This window comes from Rhinolophus ferrumequinum, chromosome 12 (assembly GCF_004115265.2).
Source record: "Rhinolophus ferrumequinum isolate MPI-CBG mRhiFer1 chromosome 12, mRhiFer1_v1.p, whole genome shotgun sequence".
NCBI classification, from domain to species: Eukaryota; Metazoa; Chordata; class Mammalia; order Chiroptera; family Rhinolophidae; genus Rhinolophus; species Rhinolophus ferrumequinum.
Window position 1 is genome coordinate 80,521,803 of NC_046295.1, and position 17,678 is coordinate 80,539,480.

At 48.8% G+C, this 17,678-nt stretch overlaps 1 protein-coding gene across 6 annotated transcripts in view; it reads right to left on the reverse strand.

Annotated features, from left to right (window-relative positions):
* Nucleotides 1-446: 446 nt before the first annotated feature.
* Nucleotides 447-17,678, reverse strand: part of TSC1 (TSC complex subunit 1) — a 39,143-nt gene continuing 21,911 nt past the window's right edge. For 5 of the 6 annotated variants that reach the window (XM_033122544.1, XM_033122543.1, XM_033122546.1 and 2 more), the window contains 17 exons: nt 17,483-17,637; nt 17,045-17,118; nt 13,890-14,065; nt 13,095-13,210; nt 12,670-12,781; nt 12,254-12,372; nt 10,889-10,958; nt 10,353-10,457; nt 9,506-10,064; nt 8,912-8,955; nt 8,113-8,279; nt 7,109-7,291; nt 6,131-6,241; nt 5,257-5,379; nt 2,469-2,656; nt 2,221-2,382; nt 447-1,784 (listed from right to left, as the gene is read on the reverse strand). In XM_033122544.1, the coding sequence (XP_032978435.1) occupies nt 1,262-1,784; nt 2,221-2,382; nt 2,469-2,656; nt 5,257-5,379; nt 6,131-6,241; nt 7,109-7,291; nt 8,113-8,279; nt 8,912-8,955; nt 9,506-10,064; nt 10,353-10,457; nt 10,889-10,958; nt 12,254-12,372; nt 12,670-12,781; nt 13,095-13,210; nt 13,890-14,065; nt 17,045-17,118; nt 17,483-17,637 (2,987 nt within the window). In that variant the 3' untranslated portion in view covers nt 447-1,261. The remainder of the gene's footprint in view (nt 1,785-2,220; nt 2,383-2,468; nt 2,657-5,256; nt 5,380-6,130; nt 6,242-7,108; nt 7,292-8,112; nt 8,280-8,911; nt 8,956-9,505; nt 10,065-10,352; nt 10,458-10,888; nt 10,959-12,253; nt 12,373-12,669; nt 12,782-13,094; nt 13,211-13,889; nt 14,066-17,044; nt 17,119-17,482; nt 17,638-17,678) is intronic. The other variant, XM_033122549.1, reaches the window with a different exon arrangement.

Sequence of the window (17,678 nt, forward strand, 5' to 3'; positions counted from 1 at the left end):
TGCCACCGCCAGTGTTCTGACTGGTGTCACCTCTGAGCCCAATGGGTCCCCATCAGTCAGCCTGTGGCAACAACACTCTCCAGGACTCTGCCTTAAAATGCTCTGCCATCACTAACGTGTGGGAGGGTAGCAGCAGTCAGGCTCCCTGGAGTCGGCCCCTGAAAATCAGAACTGTTGTGACAAAGGTGACACCTTTTCGGTGGCCTAGAACCTACTATAGTGAGGCGACTCTAACAGCCTGAGAACAATGGTCATAGAAACTGAGAAGAGACACTCTGGACCTTCCGAGCCATCCTGCTGCAGTGTCACAAAGAAGCTGGCATCAACGAGAGGCGCGTGGGAACACCGAGGCACAGACCAGACTTGGGCAGCACGGCCCTGCCTGGAGGACCGGTTCCTCACCCACGAGCGCAGTGCCCCTCGGCTAAGGGCTCCCATCACCACCCTTCCTTCCGTCGTGCAGGGAGCAGGCTTCCCACTCACACACCAGCCTGAGGTCGGAACAGTACCAGCGTTCGAGCAAACACCAAATAAATAAGAGGTAGTGGGGAAGGGGATAAGCATTCCCAAAGGGGAGGGTGGTCTCCACAGTGCCAGCTCCAGACTTTCCAAACAACGGATGTCTGTTCGCATAGAACTTTCTAGGAAGCTTATGAGAACCGCCAAAAGAATGTAAGGGTGACCAAACCATTGTTTTTCCAGACCTGCTGCTTTACATGCTAAACTTCAGAACCAAAAGCAGCGAAGAAATCTCATGGAAAAGCTTCCACATGAAGGGGGACAGCTTTGCATGCTATGTCCTCCCGGAAAAGGAGAAAAGCAGACTTACCTGCAGTACCCCCAATCATCTGGGCTCACGGGGAGCCAACCCAGTTATCTGAGCTTCAGGAGAGAGTGGTGTGTTAGACTCAGAGATTAAATTTGGCCTCATATTGCACTGGTTCAAAGGACGCGACCATTTGGGGGGGAAAGGAAGAAAATAAAACTACTGAGGAATGCAAACTGGCCCTCGGATTAGTACACACTGCTAGGTAAATGAGAGAGAGGTTTGGGGGTGGGTCGAGGGAAAGGTTAAGAGGCATTTCAATGCCAGATCCAAAAACCGTTCCGCATTCAGTCAACTGTCAAAAGGACCTCCATCCCATTTCCACTGCGTGAGCTAGCCACTCAAACCCTGGAAACAGGAAAGCTTTGAAACGTGCGTCCACACCTCCTGTTCTATGTCAGCAATACGCAAGTTAACACTGATGGGCCAGCAGCCTTAGCTGTGTTCATGATGGGTCTCGTTGTAGTCCATGATACGGAGCTGTCCAACACTGTCCGGGGTGGGGGGGGACGGGTGCGGGCCGTCCACGGTCAAGGCAGGCTTGGCTTCTACGCCCGCGTCTTTGCCCAGTTCTGTCTTTAGGGCCTCAGGAAGGCTACTGATGGTCATGCCGTCCTCATCGCACTGACTCTCACTCTTATTCCGAAATAACTCTCGCGCCTTCATGCCCAGGAAGCTTTTGGAACTGGGAAGTGAGCCGACAGTCGCAGGGATGCTGGAAGACGGCTCGCCCATGGCCGACTCCCACCGACTGCTGAACGGGCCCGCCCTCTGGCTGGGGGGCTTCTCAGGGGTGGAAAGCTCACTGCTGCTGCTGCTGCTGCCGCCGCCGCCTCTACTCCCACTGCTGCCCCGGGCGATGCCAGGCCTGGGGGGCTTGGCCTCCCCGTTGTGGCCAGATGCCTCTTCACTGTGCCCTGTTACGGAATCCGAGCAGCCGTCATTACAACAGTCGAGCCTGTAAGAAATCCAGGGAGGAGAAAAGCAGGTGGTGATTGCAGCGCCCGGGTCTGGGAGGCGTGGGGTTGCACGGACGCTCGCTCACACTGACAGTGGACTCTGCCAGCCTGCTCTGTGTGTTATCACAGAAGACTTGAGCATGAGCTCCCACCAGGAGAACCTACAAGAAGGGACAGCACATGGCAACCTGAAATACGGATGCACCCTGTGACCACATGGAGTGATTCGGGGCCACGGAGGAAGGAACGTGGGCCGATCACTGGGCATTCTGAGGACAGGGGTTTGCGGTGGCTCTGAAATGGAGGCAGCTGCAAGCTGCGGCCCTGTCTGATCAGGCTGTCATTGCTCCCACGTACCAGCTCCTGAGCAGGCCCTGCTCTGTGAGTGGCAGCTCAGTGAGAAAGAAGGCCATGATGCCAACTCTTTGTTCCTACCTTTCTTCTGCCGCTTCAGCTGCTTCTGTTTTTTCTTCTTCAAGTTTTTTCAGGAGGCCATCTTTCTCCAACCGGCTGTATAAGTCTAAAACCTCCAATTCAAACACTTGGGTAATCCTTTTCTGAGCCTCATACCTGCTCTCTGCAGCCTGCAGCTGTCCTCTGAAAGATACAGACCACCCAGAATGTGGGCAATTCCACTTCGCCAAGAACACATCACTGCAGAGAGCTTTCCCCATGGAAGTTACCTTGCCTGTAGTTTGACATCCTCTAAATACTTCTTCTGTTCCAAAAGAAGGTGGTCTTTCTTGGCCAGATGAGATTCCAGTTCCAAAATCCTTTTTTGGGAGGTGTCAAGCCTCTGATTCTGCTGGAGAACGTGGCTTCTGTTTTTTTCTAGTTCTTTCCGATACGCAGCTTTCATCATTTCTACTTCCTAAAAAAGGGACTGAAGTTAGTACTTTCAGAAAATGAACACGCCATATCCGCTCCGAAAAACCCAGATATTAGCACGGAGAAGGTCCTTTAGAATACTGCTAGTGGAAATATAAACCAGTACAACTTTCTGGAAAGGAAGCTGGCGGTAAGTATTAACCTAGTAACGCTTCCTGAAGCCTATCCCTGAGGAAATCATTTGTAACCTGAAAAGATACTTTGGCACAAAAAATTATCATAGTGTATTTAGAAGAGCAATAAAAAGCTAGAAATACTGTTCGACCTGATGTCAGGGAAACGAGTAAATTAAAGTACATCTTGTAAGTTTTTTAAAAAAATGATACATATCAGTAAAAAGATAAAAAAGCAGACTATAAACCCTGTGACTAGATGATCGACTATGTAAACATACCCGTTCACATGACAATACGCCCATGTCCCACTGTCACTTGGGCACAGTGTATTTATTGTGGGCCATTTGTTTTCTTTTCTATCCTTCTCCCTCTCCTGATGCCCGCTGAGGTAAAGCTCGAGAACGCTACAGAACGAGTGGCTTTGCTCAGGCAAAGCAGCACCTCAGACTGGGTGGCCCGACAAGCAAAGGGCCTGCCTGCCTGCTGATGGATCGAAACAGCTTAAAACCCACAGCAAAGACACGGTAACACTCAGAAAAGCGGTCAAAGCACACGTCCGTAACAAGCACGTGTTCATTATTCCATTTGTGTTGTCTGTTTTTATTGGGGTAAAATACACGTAACAAAACTGACCCCACGTTTGTGTTTTTAAAAAGATCAGAAGCCGTAAGGAGCGAGCAGATGAGCTTCCACCGAGGCTGACCAATGAACCTGGTGCTTTCTCGGTGTAGAACGCGACAGACTGAAACTCAGCACTGGGCGCCCGGGAACGCCGCCATTCCGGCTGTGCCAATGGCTCCACACGTCCGCACAGAACAGGTAAGCACATCGGACCTCTGTCATAAATGACAGCAGCTACTTACGGAGAACCAAACAAGGTACGAGATAGGAACGTCCATGTGCTTTCACCAAGCCTCACAACCACCGCATGCGGCGCTGCCGCCAGCACCTACCGGCCGTTCCCTGCCTGGTTTTTAGATACCCGCTCCCCTTCCACCCCCAACACACACACTTGACTGAACAGGAGGAAGCCAGCTCAGTCCAGGGGCAAATCCTGACAGGGGCAAGGCCACGCCTGGCTCCCGATGGGCACACGACACTCCTGGCCAATGACAAGCGTGGGGATCTGGGGGAGGGTTCCTGGGAAAGGGGTCTCGGCTGACGGGCCTGCAGGGAGCGACGCTCTCCTCTTGCACAGGACACCATGGCATCTACCTGGGACAGCGCCCCCCTCGGCACACGGCCTGCACCATGAGCACAGCTCCCGGCCCCAGGACAAGGCCGACAGAACAGGTCAGGCGGTGCAGGCTCCCGAGGCTGTTCCTAGATTGCGCACTTGCTCGGTCTGGAACTGCCTGCCTCGGGACTTCTTCTCAAGTGCAGTCATGGAGTGACTTCCTGGTAAGCCAGCTTAGTCTGGATTTTGTTGCTGCTCACGAGGAAGGCCTCCTGTGACCAGCTTTATAAACAGAGGTCAGCTGGCTTGCCCGAGGCCCCAAGTGTCCGAGTGCCAACCATGAGACGCGCCAGAAGGAAGGCCGTCTCCACCCATCTCAGGGGACGTCAGGATGCATCTAAGCGACTGTCCCAGAGATCCTCTTGGCCCGTAGGTCTCTTTTCCCCTTTTTTCCTCCAAAGCTATTATACTTCCAAAATCAGTGAGACCTGGTTTCTAGAGAAAGCTCCACTTTTAACATCCTTCTAAAGGGAGTCTGCATCTGAGAGCTGAGAGGAGCTGAGAAGTAAGGAATAACTCCATTATAAAAATCACATCTGTGGTTCTAAGACTACTCTCTCCATTTGGCCAAAAAAGATGCTTTACAAAGAAAGCCCAGGTGTGATGGAGAAGTTAGTGACAGGAAACATCTGAGCATTTACTGTTCAAGTTCCATTCCCGACTCTTTCACTAACGTTACCCGAGGCTATTTATAAAGTGACACAAAACTTCCGCTTCCACACCACTGGGGAGGCGCTAATTAACGTCAGATCATCCTGTTACTGGCCTTGTTGCCAGGAGTGAACCTCCGTCTGCTGAAATTAAACTCAACATGAAAAGGGAGAAAAAATACGCATCTCAGTCCTGAGTTACGTTTAACAGAAGTGGCTGCCCGTCCCCCCTCCCCCCCCCCCCCGTCCCCGGTACCCCCCCATTCCTCCCCCACCCACGCACACCTGGTGTGGGTAAGAGATGGGAAATACTTTCATCACCTACTCTGTACCAATTACCATGAGGTACTTTCACTGATACCTGACTTAACTTCAAAGCCAGCCAGCCAGCTAGGGAAACAAGCTCATGTGAAGTGACACGAGGGCTGAGTGCCTGGATGGCCAGGCCGGGGACAGGTGGGGATGGGTCCCAGGACCGGGCACCATCTTTCAGGAAACGACTCGGAGAGCCATCCTGCATGACACCCCCGGGTCCTGAGCGCTGCCCAGCTGGAGCGTGGCTGCCGGTGCGCCCGCATACCTTTGTGGTGTCTGAATGCTTGTTCTGCAGTTGCTCCAGATACAGCTCGTTGACCTCCCCGAGAACCAGCAGCTGCCTGTTCAGGAACTCCATGTGCTGCTGGACCGACTCACTGTTTGAGAGCTGACCAAAGACACACAGCGAAGTAAAGGAGCCGACAGTGCAAAGCTGGCACGTGGACCCAGACAGGGAACCAGCTGGGTATACCAGTCAGTGCGAGGGCAGAAGCAACAGCTCCGGGGTTCAACTTCCCTACCACAATGGCTGCTGGGGAGGGAGGTGTCCAAGAGCGATGAAAATGGGCAGAAATGCACTTCCAAACAGTGCTAGGTGGAGGGGCGGAAGTGCCAACGTGCTCCACGGAGCTGGCTCCGCCCAGGACACCTGGAGAAGGTGGTGACGCACAGGCCTACCATACCAGGAACGGCAGGGCCAGGGGCATTCGGCCCCAGGGAAACTCACCGTTCCTGAGTAAGGGACTTCTAGCAAGTGCCGTGCATCCCAGAGAGAGGGACCACGGCTCAAAGGCCCGAACAAACTGCATATTTACCTACACAAGGCATGAAGCGCGAGCTCCCCAAGCTACACAAAGCACGGCTCAGGCTGGGAGGTGGGTCCCTGTCATGGAGACCGCCCTGTGCACTCAGGCTGCTTAGCAGCACACTGGCCCCTGCCCACTTCATGTCAGTAGCACCAAAAATATCAACCCAAAGTGCCCCAAATGTCCCCTGGAAGGGAGAGGGCAGACTCACTCCGTGCTGGGAACCCCTGGCACAGATACACGAGTAGCACCTTTGCCCGTCTGAAGGGAGTGTGGGCCTGCGCTGTGCACACAACCCAGCCCGCCGCCCGCCCCCGCCCGCCTGTGTCTCACCTTCTGAGAGACCTGGCTGAGTAGAAGCTCCGTGTGACACACCTTGCTGTTCGCCTTCTTCAGCTGCAGGCGCAGCTCGGCCACCATGTTCCTGCAGTCCTCCAGCTTCGTCTGCGACAGAGACGGGTGCAGGGGGTGAGGGCACGCCAGGCCGGCCACAGAACGACCGGGCCCAGGTCCTCAGCTGCTCTACTACTCTTGGACCCAGAATTTAACTTCATAGTTTGAAAAAGTAAGTTAGGGTTGATTTCTGAATTCCTGATTTGTTTAACAAAAGGAAAAAAGGCCTTAGGCCCACAGTTCCCAAACTGTGCCCCAAAGAGCCCTGGGGCTATGGAGCAGAAAGCAGCCAACTCGCGGATGCTGCGGGTTATCTGGTTTCTGAGGGGCGCACAGCGACATCTGTTGGTCATCGTGTGCACTGCTAACCAGAGGCCGTCCAGTTTCCGTCTGAGATGCACTCCCTCCCTGCCTGTGGGTAACGTGGTGTCTTTGCAAAGCTGGGCTTCGGGTGGTTGTGATAAAAAGCACCAGGCGTTTTGAAAGCCAGTGGGAAACAGGAAATGAGGGTGTCCGTGTCCGATCTGATTCCAGGGTCTGAGACTCTGTGCAGTGCCCAGGAGGTCACACACAGTGTTGGTTAAGTCATTGCCACCGTTTAAAAAAAGGAATTCTTTTTTTGAAACTTATATGTATATTTTCAAACAGCTACTAAGTTGTCAGGACACACAAACCACTAAGTTGTTTAGATCTACTTAATAAGCAGAACTGTCAGGTGTTTGTTTTGGCTGCGGAATGCCAGGAAAAGATTACGGAAACTCTCAGGGAACTAGGCACCGAGAGAGCTGGGGACCCTCTGCCCTAAATAAAACGCGTGTGCCAGGAGGTGGACCGGCCGCGGTTTCAGCCAAAGCGGTCTGCTCGTCTTAGCTAAGAGGCAGGAGGTGCTTCACGCCCTCGCCTGCTCGCGGTCCGTACCTGTAACTCCTGGCTCTGGTTGTAGAATTCTTCTCGGTCGTGCTGCAGCTGTCGGACCTGACTGTGGAGCTGGGTGACCACTGTGTCCCGCTGCTCCTGCAGCTGACTGTATCTGGCTTGTTCTCTCTGCAGACTGACCTTCCATATCTGGATGTCTTTCTCTTGTAACTTCAACTGGTCTTTCTAGCAGAGACCAAACATGCCATCATTTTAGCTGCCTCCCGCCATGGGCAGTGACACGCAAGTAGCACACAGGCTGCGACCATTTCATGGGACTCATACGCTGCCCTGGAACTGTAGCTACAGGCCCACAGCCTGATGGCTCGCTACTGCCTAAGCTCAGGGGTTATCAAACTTCACATGAGCCAACGATCAGAACTGCTTAAAGAGCTTTTCTCAGGGATCCACCTGTCCTGATACCTTCACGAGTCCTCACCGCCAGCACTGGAATGCGACCTCTGCTATGGACAATCTTACGGTCGCAAAAGCGATGAACATTTCCTGAATGCCTCCCCCGCGCCAGACGCTGAGCAAGCACTTACGACATGACGACTTCTAAGCAGCACAGTTAGGAACAGGTGCTGCTATTATTCTTCCCATTTCACAGGACAGGTGACAGGCTTCCGGGGGCTAATTCCTTTCCTACATGGCAGAGCCAAGGTCTAATCTCCAGGTCTAACTGCCTTCACAACTGAGCCACAAGTTCTGGGCCACAGAATAGCTTCAGGAGAGCTGGTTTCTCGGGCGGAGAAACAAAGGAACCTTCTCACCCTGTCAGCATCACAGGCAATCACAACAGAAAGACTCACTGGTCCCGACGGTCTGCAAGGGAGCTCAGAGGCCTGAGGCTCACGCCTAAGCTCGCAGACGGCCCAGGGGGCCTGTCCCCAGCCACCCAGTGAGCAGAGCGAGGCTGGGGAGCTCTGCCCTCGACGCGGGCCACTTGTCACACGCTCTCATGCTGACTGAAAGCCAGACAGCGCCCTGCCGCCCCGCCCGCTCACCATGGCTGCGTTGTGCTCCTCCAGGGCCGCGGCTCGGATCACCTTCCTGAGCAGCCGTCGGTTCCGGACAGCATGCTGCTGCCTCTTAAAACGCTCATAGAGCAACTGATTGTGCAGTAAAAGCAGCTGGTTACGGAGGCTGCGGATCTCATCTGAGGGAGGAGAGCCTGATTTTAAAGCAGAGGGAGGGTAGCAAAGATGCCTTTTATGTAAACGTTATGTAACGTTTATGTGAACGACACTTGAGCCCCCGCCCATGGTTTGTTAGCTTAGGAAACAGAATTCTTTAGGGACCAAACCACCGCCACGCGGCCCACGATCACTGGGTTCCCAGCGATAGTCTTTCATGAGGAGAGGGGCTCTCGGCAGCTACCTCCCTTTGAAAGGACCGCAAAGGGGCGTGTGGTGGGATGATTCTTTGAGAGCTTTGTTGATTTTGCCCCACAAACCTGAGCCACACGTGTGTATTTTTAAGACTCCTTTTCTCCCTTCACTGCTGTGCTGTCCCTACTGCCCTCCCAGTACCATTTACTGCACGCGGAAATTTGCTAGGGAAGCCGGGCATGAGTTAGGTCCACACTTTTTGCAATTCTACTGGCAAGTGCATGGTTCTTGCCACTTTTTGAAAATCGGAAATGCTGACTTTGCAACCCTTGAGATACTCTTTAGTGGAGAATCTGGCTGAAGCAGCAGTAAGGGGAAGAGGTTTCCTGTAGGGCACCTCCCTCAAGGACAGAAAAGGCGACAAGCAAGCAGGATCCATAACGGCTGTATTTGGAGCTGAAATTAACAACTTTACCTCCAAAGTGGGTCCAGTCCACAGACTTGCTCGGTAAAGACAACCTAGGAAGAAAGATTTTGAATAACAAAGTTACCGATCTTACCTACAAAAAAAAAAAAAAAAAAAAAGTCTCCGGACTTTTAATCGCAACAAGGGGCCAGCCCAGTGGATCAGGTGGTTGGAGCGCGGTGCTCCTAACGCTAAGGTCACCGGCTCGATTCCCACATGGGCCAGTGAGCTGCGCCCTCTACAGCTAAGACTGTGAACAACAGCTCTCCCTGGAGCTGGGCTGCTGTGAGCAGCTGGAGGTTGGCATGAGCTGCCGTGGGCTGCCATGGGTTACCGTGTGCCACCGTGAGTGGCCAGCAGCACCTTATGAACTACGTTACCAAAATAGGGGGGAAAATCTGCAGCTAGAGAGATACCATGACAGATATTCCTGTATTTGAAATACCATAACGTCATCTTCCAATTCTGAGAGCAAATGTGGAAGCATCTGAACTTCCTCACAGAATAGTGGCACAAACGGCACATTTATGAAAAGGCAACAGCCTGGAGGGCCGCCTGACCACACAAAGGGGAACCAGGTGCCTCTGGATGGGAGCGCCTTACTTGTTCAGCTCCCTGCTGTGTGCGTCTGCTCCCTGTTGGATCAGCCTGTCCAGCACCTCCACCGGGGAGCTGCAGGGCCTGTAGTCTTCCGCGGTGTGTCCTTTTGCTTTCTGTAGTAGTTCCTCGGTCTTCTTGCTGACAAAATGATGGGCCGTCTTTGGCAACGCCACCTCAAACAGGTGATCGTACGGGGGAGGCTGCCCACTTCCAAAGCCGGCGCCCTTCTGAGGTGGGATTTTACAAGGGCTGGGAGTGAGGATACTGGTCTGCAGAGAAGTCTGGCGCTCCCTGTTCCCGGCAGGGCTGCCCTCGGCGCCCCCACAGGGCAGGTCGATGGGAGTAAACGCTTGCTTTGGTGTGTCAGGCCCAAGCTTGTCCAGGGAGGAGTTCAAAGGCTCAGCATTCACACTGGCACCCTGAGCACCGCAGGCAGCGGAATGGGTCTTCCTCGGACAGCCCGGGAGGCTGTCTCGGTAGAAGGGAGAGTCAAAGCCTCCTCGAGGAACCAGGGGCTCAGCATCGGCCGTCGTGATCTCAGAAAGTTCTTTAGATATTGCCGCTGTGGGGGAGGGACAAGACACAGCACAGTAAACAGGCCACCTGGGGAAGGCCAGGCAGTGTGGGGCTGCGTGCTGCCATGTGCTGCGTGCCGCCCAGACAGACACAAAAAACCACCTCTTTGCCTGGCATAGGAGCCGGAATAAAACTCCCATCGTTTCCTCCCAAGAGAAGAAAAACCAGGTCAGCCTGGGAGCGTTGACACTAAATCCCGATTTTAGGGCAGGACGGGGGTTCTATCATCTCACAGCACCTCGTATAAATAAGCCCAGGGTCCCACGTCTGTTACCTTCTTCTTTGTCTTTTTCTATGCTGTCTTCTTCAAAGGCCAGGTTACCGAGAAACACCTGAAGGTCACTTAGAGTGACAGAACCTTTGCTGCCAGACAGTTCTTCTGAGGAGAGACAAAAACCGCTCAAGTCAAAGAAAGACACCGCACACTGCTTCCGCTGCAACAGAACACATCTGTAAAGACGCTTCCTGCCGGGTGGAGAAGGCTGAAGTGCTTCTCCTGGGGCGACTACAGAACACTAAAATCTTATAAATAATCTAATTAAAGGTGCCAAGAAATAATCCCACAGAAAAGAAAATTCTCCGTTCTTCACGTCTCAGAGAACACATAAAACCAGAGCTTGAATGGCTCAAAACATAGGTCCTTCACTGCAATCGCTTAAAAGCCATTTTCGCTGTTACTAAGTTGCTTTTAGAATGAAGTACATTCATGTTTAATTATTTCTAGGCTTCAGTCTTTTACAGAATTTCCCTGTTTCCAGATAACCCAACAGGAGGAGACAAACAAGGTCTATGGTCACTCCGAGATTTTACCTGGTCCCCTGTCATTCGGAAGATGGTGTTGTCTCTGCAGACACGGCCTCGCAGAGTCTGTTCTCTCCTCCTGAAAAGACAGAGACCGTTTCCCTCACAAGGCAAAAACCATGTACATGGCCTCGACGCAAGAGAAAAATCCTAAATATCTAAATTTTCAGCATGTTATAAAGGAGTTGAAAGGTTAGCCCAGTGGTTCTCAAGCTGTTTGCTCTTAGGATGTCTTCATAATCTTAAAAATTATTGAGACTCCCAAGAGCTTTTATTTATGCAGTTATATCTCTTGGTAGTTACTGTATTAGAAATTAAAACACATTTTAAAATACTCATTGATTCACTTAAAAATAACACACCCATTACATGTAAACATAAATAACATATTTTTCTGAAAAATATCTGTATTTCCCAAAACAAAAATAACTTAGTGAGAAGAGTGGAGCTGTTTTCTATTTTTGCAATCTCTTTAATATCTGGCTTAACAGAAGAAAGCTGGATTCACACGTCGGCCTCTGTATTCCATCTGTTGCAGTATTTGTTTTGGCTAAAGTATATGAACAAAATTCTGGGCCCCACACATATGTAGTTGTAAGAAGTAAACGTATATTAATAGACTTTTCAGCTAACTGTGGAGAACCATCTTTGATATTACACCCAAACTGGAGAAGGGGTAATTTCTTAAAGGTTACAGTCCTAAGAAACTGCCTGCCACTGACTCCGGCCTGAAGAACCGTAGTGTGTGCGTGGTGCTCCATGAAAGAAAGCACCCAGGTCGCCTCTCAGCTCAGACAATCGCACAAGTGCTTGAGATTTCCACCACACTTTGGAATGCAATAAAGTGCTTTGTGTATATTTCCTTTTTTATCACAGAGAATGTGACACATACACGTTCTCAAGAGCCAAGACTTCGTAAAATTAGTAACTTTTACTGCTTTTTTCTACAGAACACTCTTAAGTTAGGTTTTTGGTTTTTCTTTTCTTCTTTCAAACTGAAAGAGCATGTCAAGGAAGAAGGATGCAGTGCCCACCGGAGTTGGGTGTATGCCTCGATTCGTGCTAAGGGGCCAGCCATTTACCCGCCATTGTTGCTGTAGCACGAGTGCAAATGCCAACAGAGTCCAAGGGCAAAGAACAGCTTAGCATTACCATGAAAGCAGTCCCAACCTAGTGGGTTCCCTGCAAGGGTTTCGGGACCCCTGGGGTCAGCAGATCACACTTTGAGAGCTGCTGATTAGTCTATTTTCAATAGTTCTGCTTCCAACCGTCCCATTTTAGGGCAGAATTCTCTCTGGCATAATAGGCTTCCCCCGGTGAGTCTGCCAGCGGGTCACTGTGCTTGGCAGAGGGGCACAGACGGGCCGAGCATACCTTCCTGGGGGGTACAGCTGTGGCCTGCGGGAGTGAAATGTGCACGTAGTCATCCGAGTGGCAGAGCGGGGCTGGAGGGGGTGAGGTCGCCGGGGTTCCCAGAGGAGTCCCTTTCCCACCTGCTCAGAGATAAGAACAGAACACACAGGCACTGAGCCTAACTAGTAGAACAATGGCCAAATTATCTTCAGCCTAACTGCTACTGCAAAGAATGCTGCTTTCTGGGCATCGAAATCAACCTTTTTTTTTTAAGGTTCACTTTACATGTTCTGAAAGCCCCCGAGGTTTTGAAGTGTCAAAAACGGGTTCACTGCTGCAAGTGACCCCCAAACTCACTGTAAGATCTGAGAGACAGTTCCTGGTCACGAAAGGCAGGCCCCAACCGACCGACCCACCCCAACCTAAGACACACGTACCAGTTGTACCGAAGACTTTACTGTAAGGGTGTGACAAATCGGGTGGGACATTTCCGGGAGACGTTGGAGGAGTGGTCATACCACAAACCACAGACGGGCTCCAAAAGGTAGCCTGCGAAGTCAAGAAGGCATATCAGCAATGAGGAGTGAATCCTGTATCATCCCACGGTTTATACCAGGACCAATGGTCACTGTTAACTGGAAAAAGGTATCTTATTAAAGCTTTACAAAGAGACAAATCCCCTTTGGTAAGTCTAGATGCCAAGAGAAACCCAAGTGGCCTTTGTTAATATCACATATCCTTAAAAATGACTCCTTTGGAAATGAGCAGTGTGAGACTTTCCCAGACCATACGCTCAATTCTGACCCAATGGTCAGCTTCAGCAGCAGGCAGAGGAGAAAGCAGGCACTATTTGACACCATACTTGTGGCGGTTCAGTTAACGGCCGTGTCGACGGGGCGCTCAGAGTCGGAGGCAGCTGCCCTGGCGAGCTGAACGACGACAGCCGGGATGTGCAGTAAGGGGTGGAGGCAGCAATCCCTGGAATGAAAGGGAAAGAGCACACGGGCTGAGTGAGGGTTCTGCTGACTCCCACCACCAGTATGGGCCTCTAGACCCGTCAATTCGATTCAGTTCTCTGTACTGAAAAAACCCGAGGGGACTCCTGCCACCCCTGAGGACAAAGTCACATTCACAAGGTTCCCTAGACAAAGCTCAGTCAGGTTTGCTGTCCAGCTAAGATTCAGGACCACTTGAATAGACACACACTGGACGACAACTTCAGTGGGTGCTGCCTGCAGGGAAGCCTGGACATTTCTCCGAATGCAGCTCTAAACTGTCCACACTGGCTCACACGGTGTGAGTTCTACAGCCCACACGGGCTCACTGGACGTGTCTGAAAAGCAGAAAGGTTCCCTCAGGAGGGGGAGCCCACAAGTCAAATCTTTCAATCCATTTTCTTTTTTAAGCACTAAAGGCACATCCACGTGTGTTGGCATATGATCAGGGAGGAGACCAAGGGCATGGGACTAAATTCAACTTGAAGAAGGAATTCACCAGAAGTAAATGGAGGTAAATTCAAATTTTAAATATTTGGGAAACAGCTCCTAGGAGCTGAACTAAGTCTTATTCTAGGAAAAGAAAATAAAATCAACAAAAATAAACAATGCTTTCCAGAGACAAAGTGATAAAGCAGATAAGTACCAAAGTCAGTTTTTACCATAGCTATTCTGTGTGTCAACATAAGGGCTTGTGGTGACATCGGCTGAACGATGAGGAAAGCGGGCTGAGTTTTGGTGAGACACAGAATAGCCGTCTTCATAGGAGGCTTCTGTAGGGTCCAGAGAGATTTTGGCACACTCTATCACAACATCATGTGTTTCTAATTTCTTCCACCTGGAAAAGGCAATGAAAGTCAAGAAATGCATGTTGTAATCCATTTAATCAAATAGTCAAATATGTAAGAGTGCTAACTCAATGCCAGCGCTGAGCTAAGGCTAGCACAGATCAAGGCAGAACCATGCCAGCCCATATAGTAATTAGTACTAATTAGTACTACCAAAGAAAGAAATTAGCTATTCATGTCACAAACCTGTAACATCCCTATTTCAAACGGTTATAGCAAGTTATCAGAAACTAATCCGATAACTTCATCAACAAGAGACTAGGCCTAGCCTCAAAACAGAAACGAACTATGCAGAGCAGTGACTCACCAGGGGAAAATCCCCTTTGGAACGAAGGTAATCAAAGAACAGGGAGACCCAGAAACTGCCAGGTAACTGAGGCTGATTTAAGATTTCCTACCAAAGCCTTGGGATTCTAACCCATCCCTAGACCACAAATATAGTGAGAAAGCCCACGATGACATGTAAGGAATTGTCTAAAAATTGCTGTTATGGGATCCACAGCTCCACTTCGAAGAATTTAGCCTATGGAAACATGTACATTAAGACGTACAATGACCAGCACAGCTTGTAACAGAAAAAGAAGAAGCATAAAACCCGAAGTCCAACCAAACAGCTATATTCTACGGAAGAAAAATGATTACACACCAAAAAAAGCATGCTTTCAGCAGATCAATGGCTGCCAAGAGTGAGGGGGCCTGACAAAGGGCAAGGAGGACTTTCTGGGCAATGAAACATTCTTTTACGTGATGGTCAAAACTTAATAAAATTGATGAATTTTATTGTATCATCAATAAAATTGATGAATTTTATTGTATCTAAAGTGCCTCTTACTAAAGTTGGTTTTAAAAATCATGGTTTCAAAGATCAAATGACATAAAATGCTCAGGATATGATCCTACATGAATAAAGGATACAAAACTACGCAGAGATATTCCATAAATAGAGATGACCACACTAAGAATTCAAATGAAAAGACCTGAAGTTTTGGGTGATGGTTTCTTTTCCCTGATGCTTCAGTATTTGCCAAATGTTCTACAAAGTCCTAACAATTAACATAACATTTACCTGCTCCATTATCCACTTACTTTCTTTCAGACGATACAATTTTGGTAAGTGAGGACGCAGGTCACTTTCATACATCCTTTTCCCTCCTTCCCAATGCTTTCAAACATATCATTGTTTTATTCTTTTTCAAATTGATTTTCAACAATTATGACTACATAAGTACTATTCAGGACTGAGCCAAAGTCATACTGCAACAATATTTCCTTTTTTTCTTGATTTAGTTTGTCCTGGAGTATGAATTTTTCTGCTCCTTTTCCTCAGTCTTCTGTATATCCATTACTAATTCTTCTTAAACTTACTCTAACAGCTTTGAAATAATGCGTAATATAATCTTTACATAATGAAATGCAAATAGCCTACCGGGATTAATCACCCCCTCCCGAAAGAGCCTCCTGCTGGGGCCCTCTCACCCCCACTTCAGTCTGGACTGCTTGTTCTCAGCACTGCCACAGTGTTATCCCAAGACTCCCCTGGACCATGATCCTAAGTCAGGTGCATTGTTTCCTGGACTGTGGGTCTTCCTAGATTTTACTCCGTTTCGGTGAAACACACGTTCCGGTGCTTAGCTGAGAGAGCGTCTATGAGATAAATTTGAGTCCTTGCTTATCTAAAAATGGCTCATACTTGATAGGCAATTTGGCTGGGTATAGAATTATAAGTTGAAAATCCCTCTCTCTCAGTTTTGAAGGTGTTTCAGAAACTAACACCATTCTGATTTCTGATCCTTACTGTTTTGGACTTTTCTCTCTCTAAAAGGTTTATCCCTAAGTCTCAAATTTCACAGTATTGAGACTTAGCAGCACTCTTTCTCATTCATTAAGCTGAGCACTAAGGAAACCCCTTCAATCTGGAAAGTTATATCTTCCAATGATTGCATTATGTGTTTTCTTGTATTATTTGTACTTGTATTGGAAATTTTCTTCTATTATTTCTCTCACAATTTCTTCCCCCACCAAAGCTTTCTCCTCTCTTTTTAAAACTCTTTGTTATTGCATGTTGGGCTTCCTGCACTAATTATTTGAAATTTCTCATCCTTCTTCCCATATTACTTATCTTGAGCCTTTGATTATGCTTCCTGAGACATTCTAGGTTTTATCTTCCAATTCTTTTACTGAAATGTTTTTTATGGATATGATTTTTACATTTTTCAAGAGTTCTTTCTTTAGTCTGACTGTCCCCTTCTGTGGTATCCTGACCTTCGTATATATGCACAAATACTTCATCTCTGTAGCTACTGCAGACATTTTCTACTGCTCTCTGTATTATCAGTTTCTAGCTCCCTTTTCTCTTCTTTACATTGGTCTCTTATCTTTTGTGTTAGAGCTTTCTTCAAAAGCCAGATAACCTCTGCCAATCAAAGTGAGTGAAGTTCTGGAGGTTGTCCCAGGAGGCTTCTAAGTTAATCGAGTAGACTGAACATACACATCCAATTGTACCACCTCCCAAAACCACTAAAAAAACCCAACTACAACATTCTTAAAGATATGAGAGCTTGCATCCATGAAACAGAAACTGGCTACTATAAAAGTAACATTCAGAGAACTAAAGAGCTCTTAGGTATTGAAAACATGGTGGTAGAAATGAAACTATAATAGAAAGATTAAAAACTAAAGATAAGAACATCTTCAGGAAATAGAAAAGAGCAGAGAGAAAAAACAGGCGCACAAAGAAAAGCAGAGAACCACTCCAAGAGGTCCTAATTTGAAAACTAGGAGTTCTAGAAAAAAGACAGCAACAATGGAAAAAAGGAAAGTTTTCACTGCACAAGTCCTTCAAAATGGAATGATCCTATGAGCAGAAGAACCTGTATTCCCAAATAAGGCCCCAGAGGGGCAATTCCTGGACCACACTTTCAATCTCCCATGAGATTCTCTAAAATGCTGTGTCACTACAGTTTCCATACCTCCGAGGGTCCAGTTCATGGTCCTTGGATCCAGTCACTAATTCCGGATGAATTCGCACGTGTTCCATCATTGGCTAGAAGAGTTTGGGTTGACAAATTATAAAAGGCTGAATTTCTGTGGTATCTCCATACAACGGAATTACTATCTGACAATAAAAAGGAATGAAGTACTCATACGAGCTGTAACATGGATGGACCCTGAAACACTGCTAAATGAAAGAAGTCAGTCACGAAGAGCAGACATTATGATTCCATTTATGTGAAATCTTCACTATAGGCAAGTCTACAAAGGCAGAAAGTGGATCAGTGGTTGCCTAGGGCTGTGGGGGGGGAGAGCAGCGGAACTTCTTTTCAAAATTCCTGTCTACCATTTAACACAAAAGTCATAAATGCAGCTTGTCTACACAGTTATCAAATAAATGAGTGGTTCGCGCTTACCTTGACCACTTCCTCAAAAGTCTCCAAGTTCTCCTTCATACTGTAGTGAGACCGCAGAAAAGAGACAAAGTTGCAAGGGTACATTCCATAGAGGCGATGAAAGAGAGCATACACACTGGCGTGGAGATGGACAAGGTAGATTTCTGTCACGTGGCCTAAAAAAGAAAACCATTGGGAGGAGACTCTTGGCTGGACA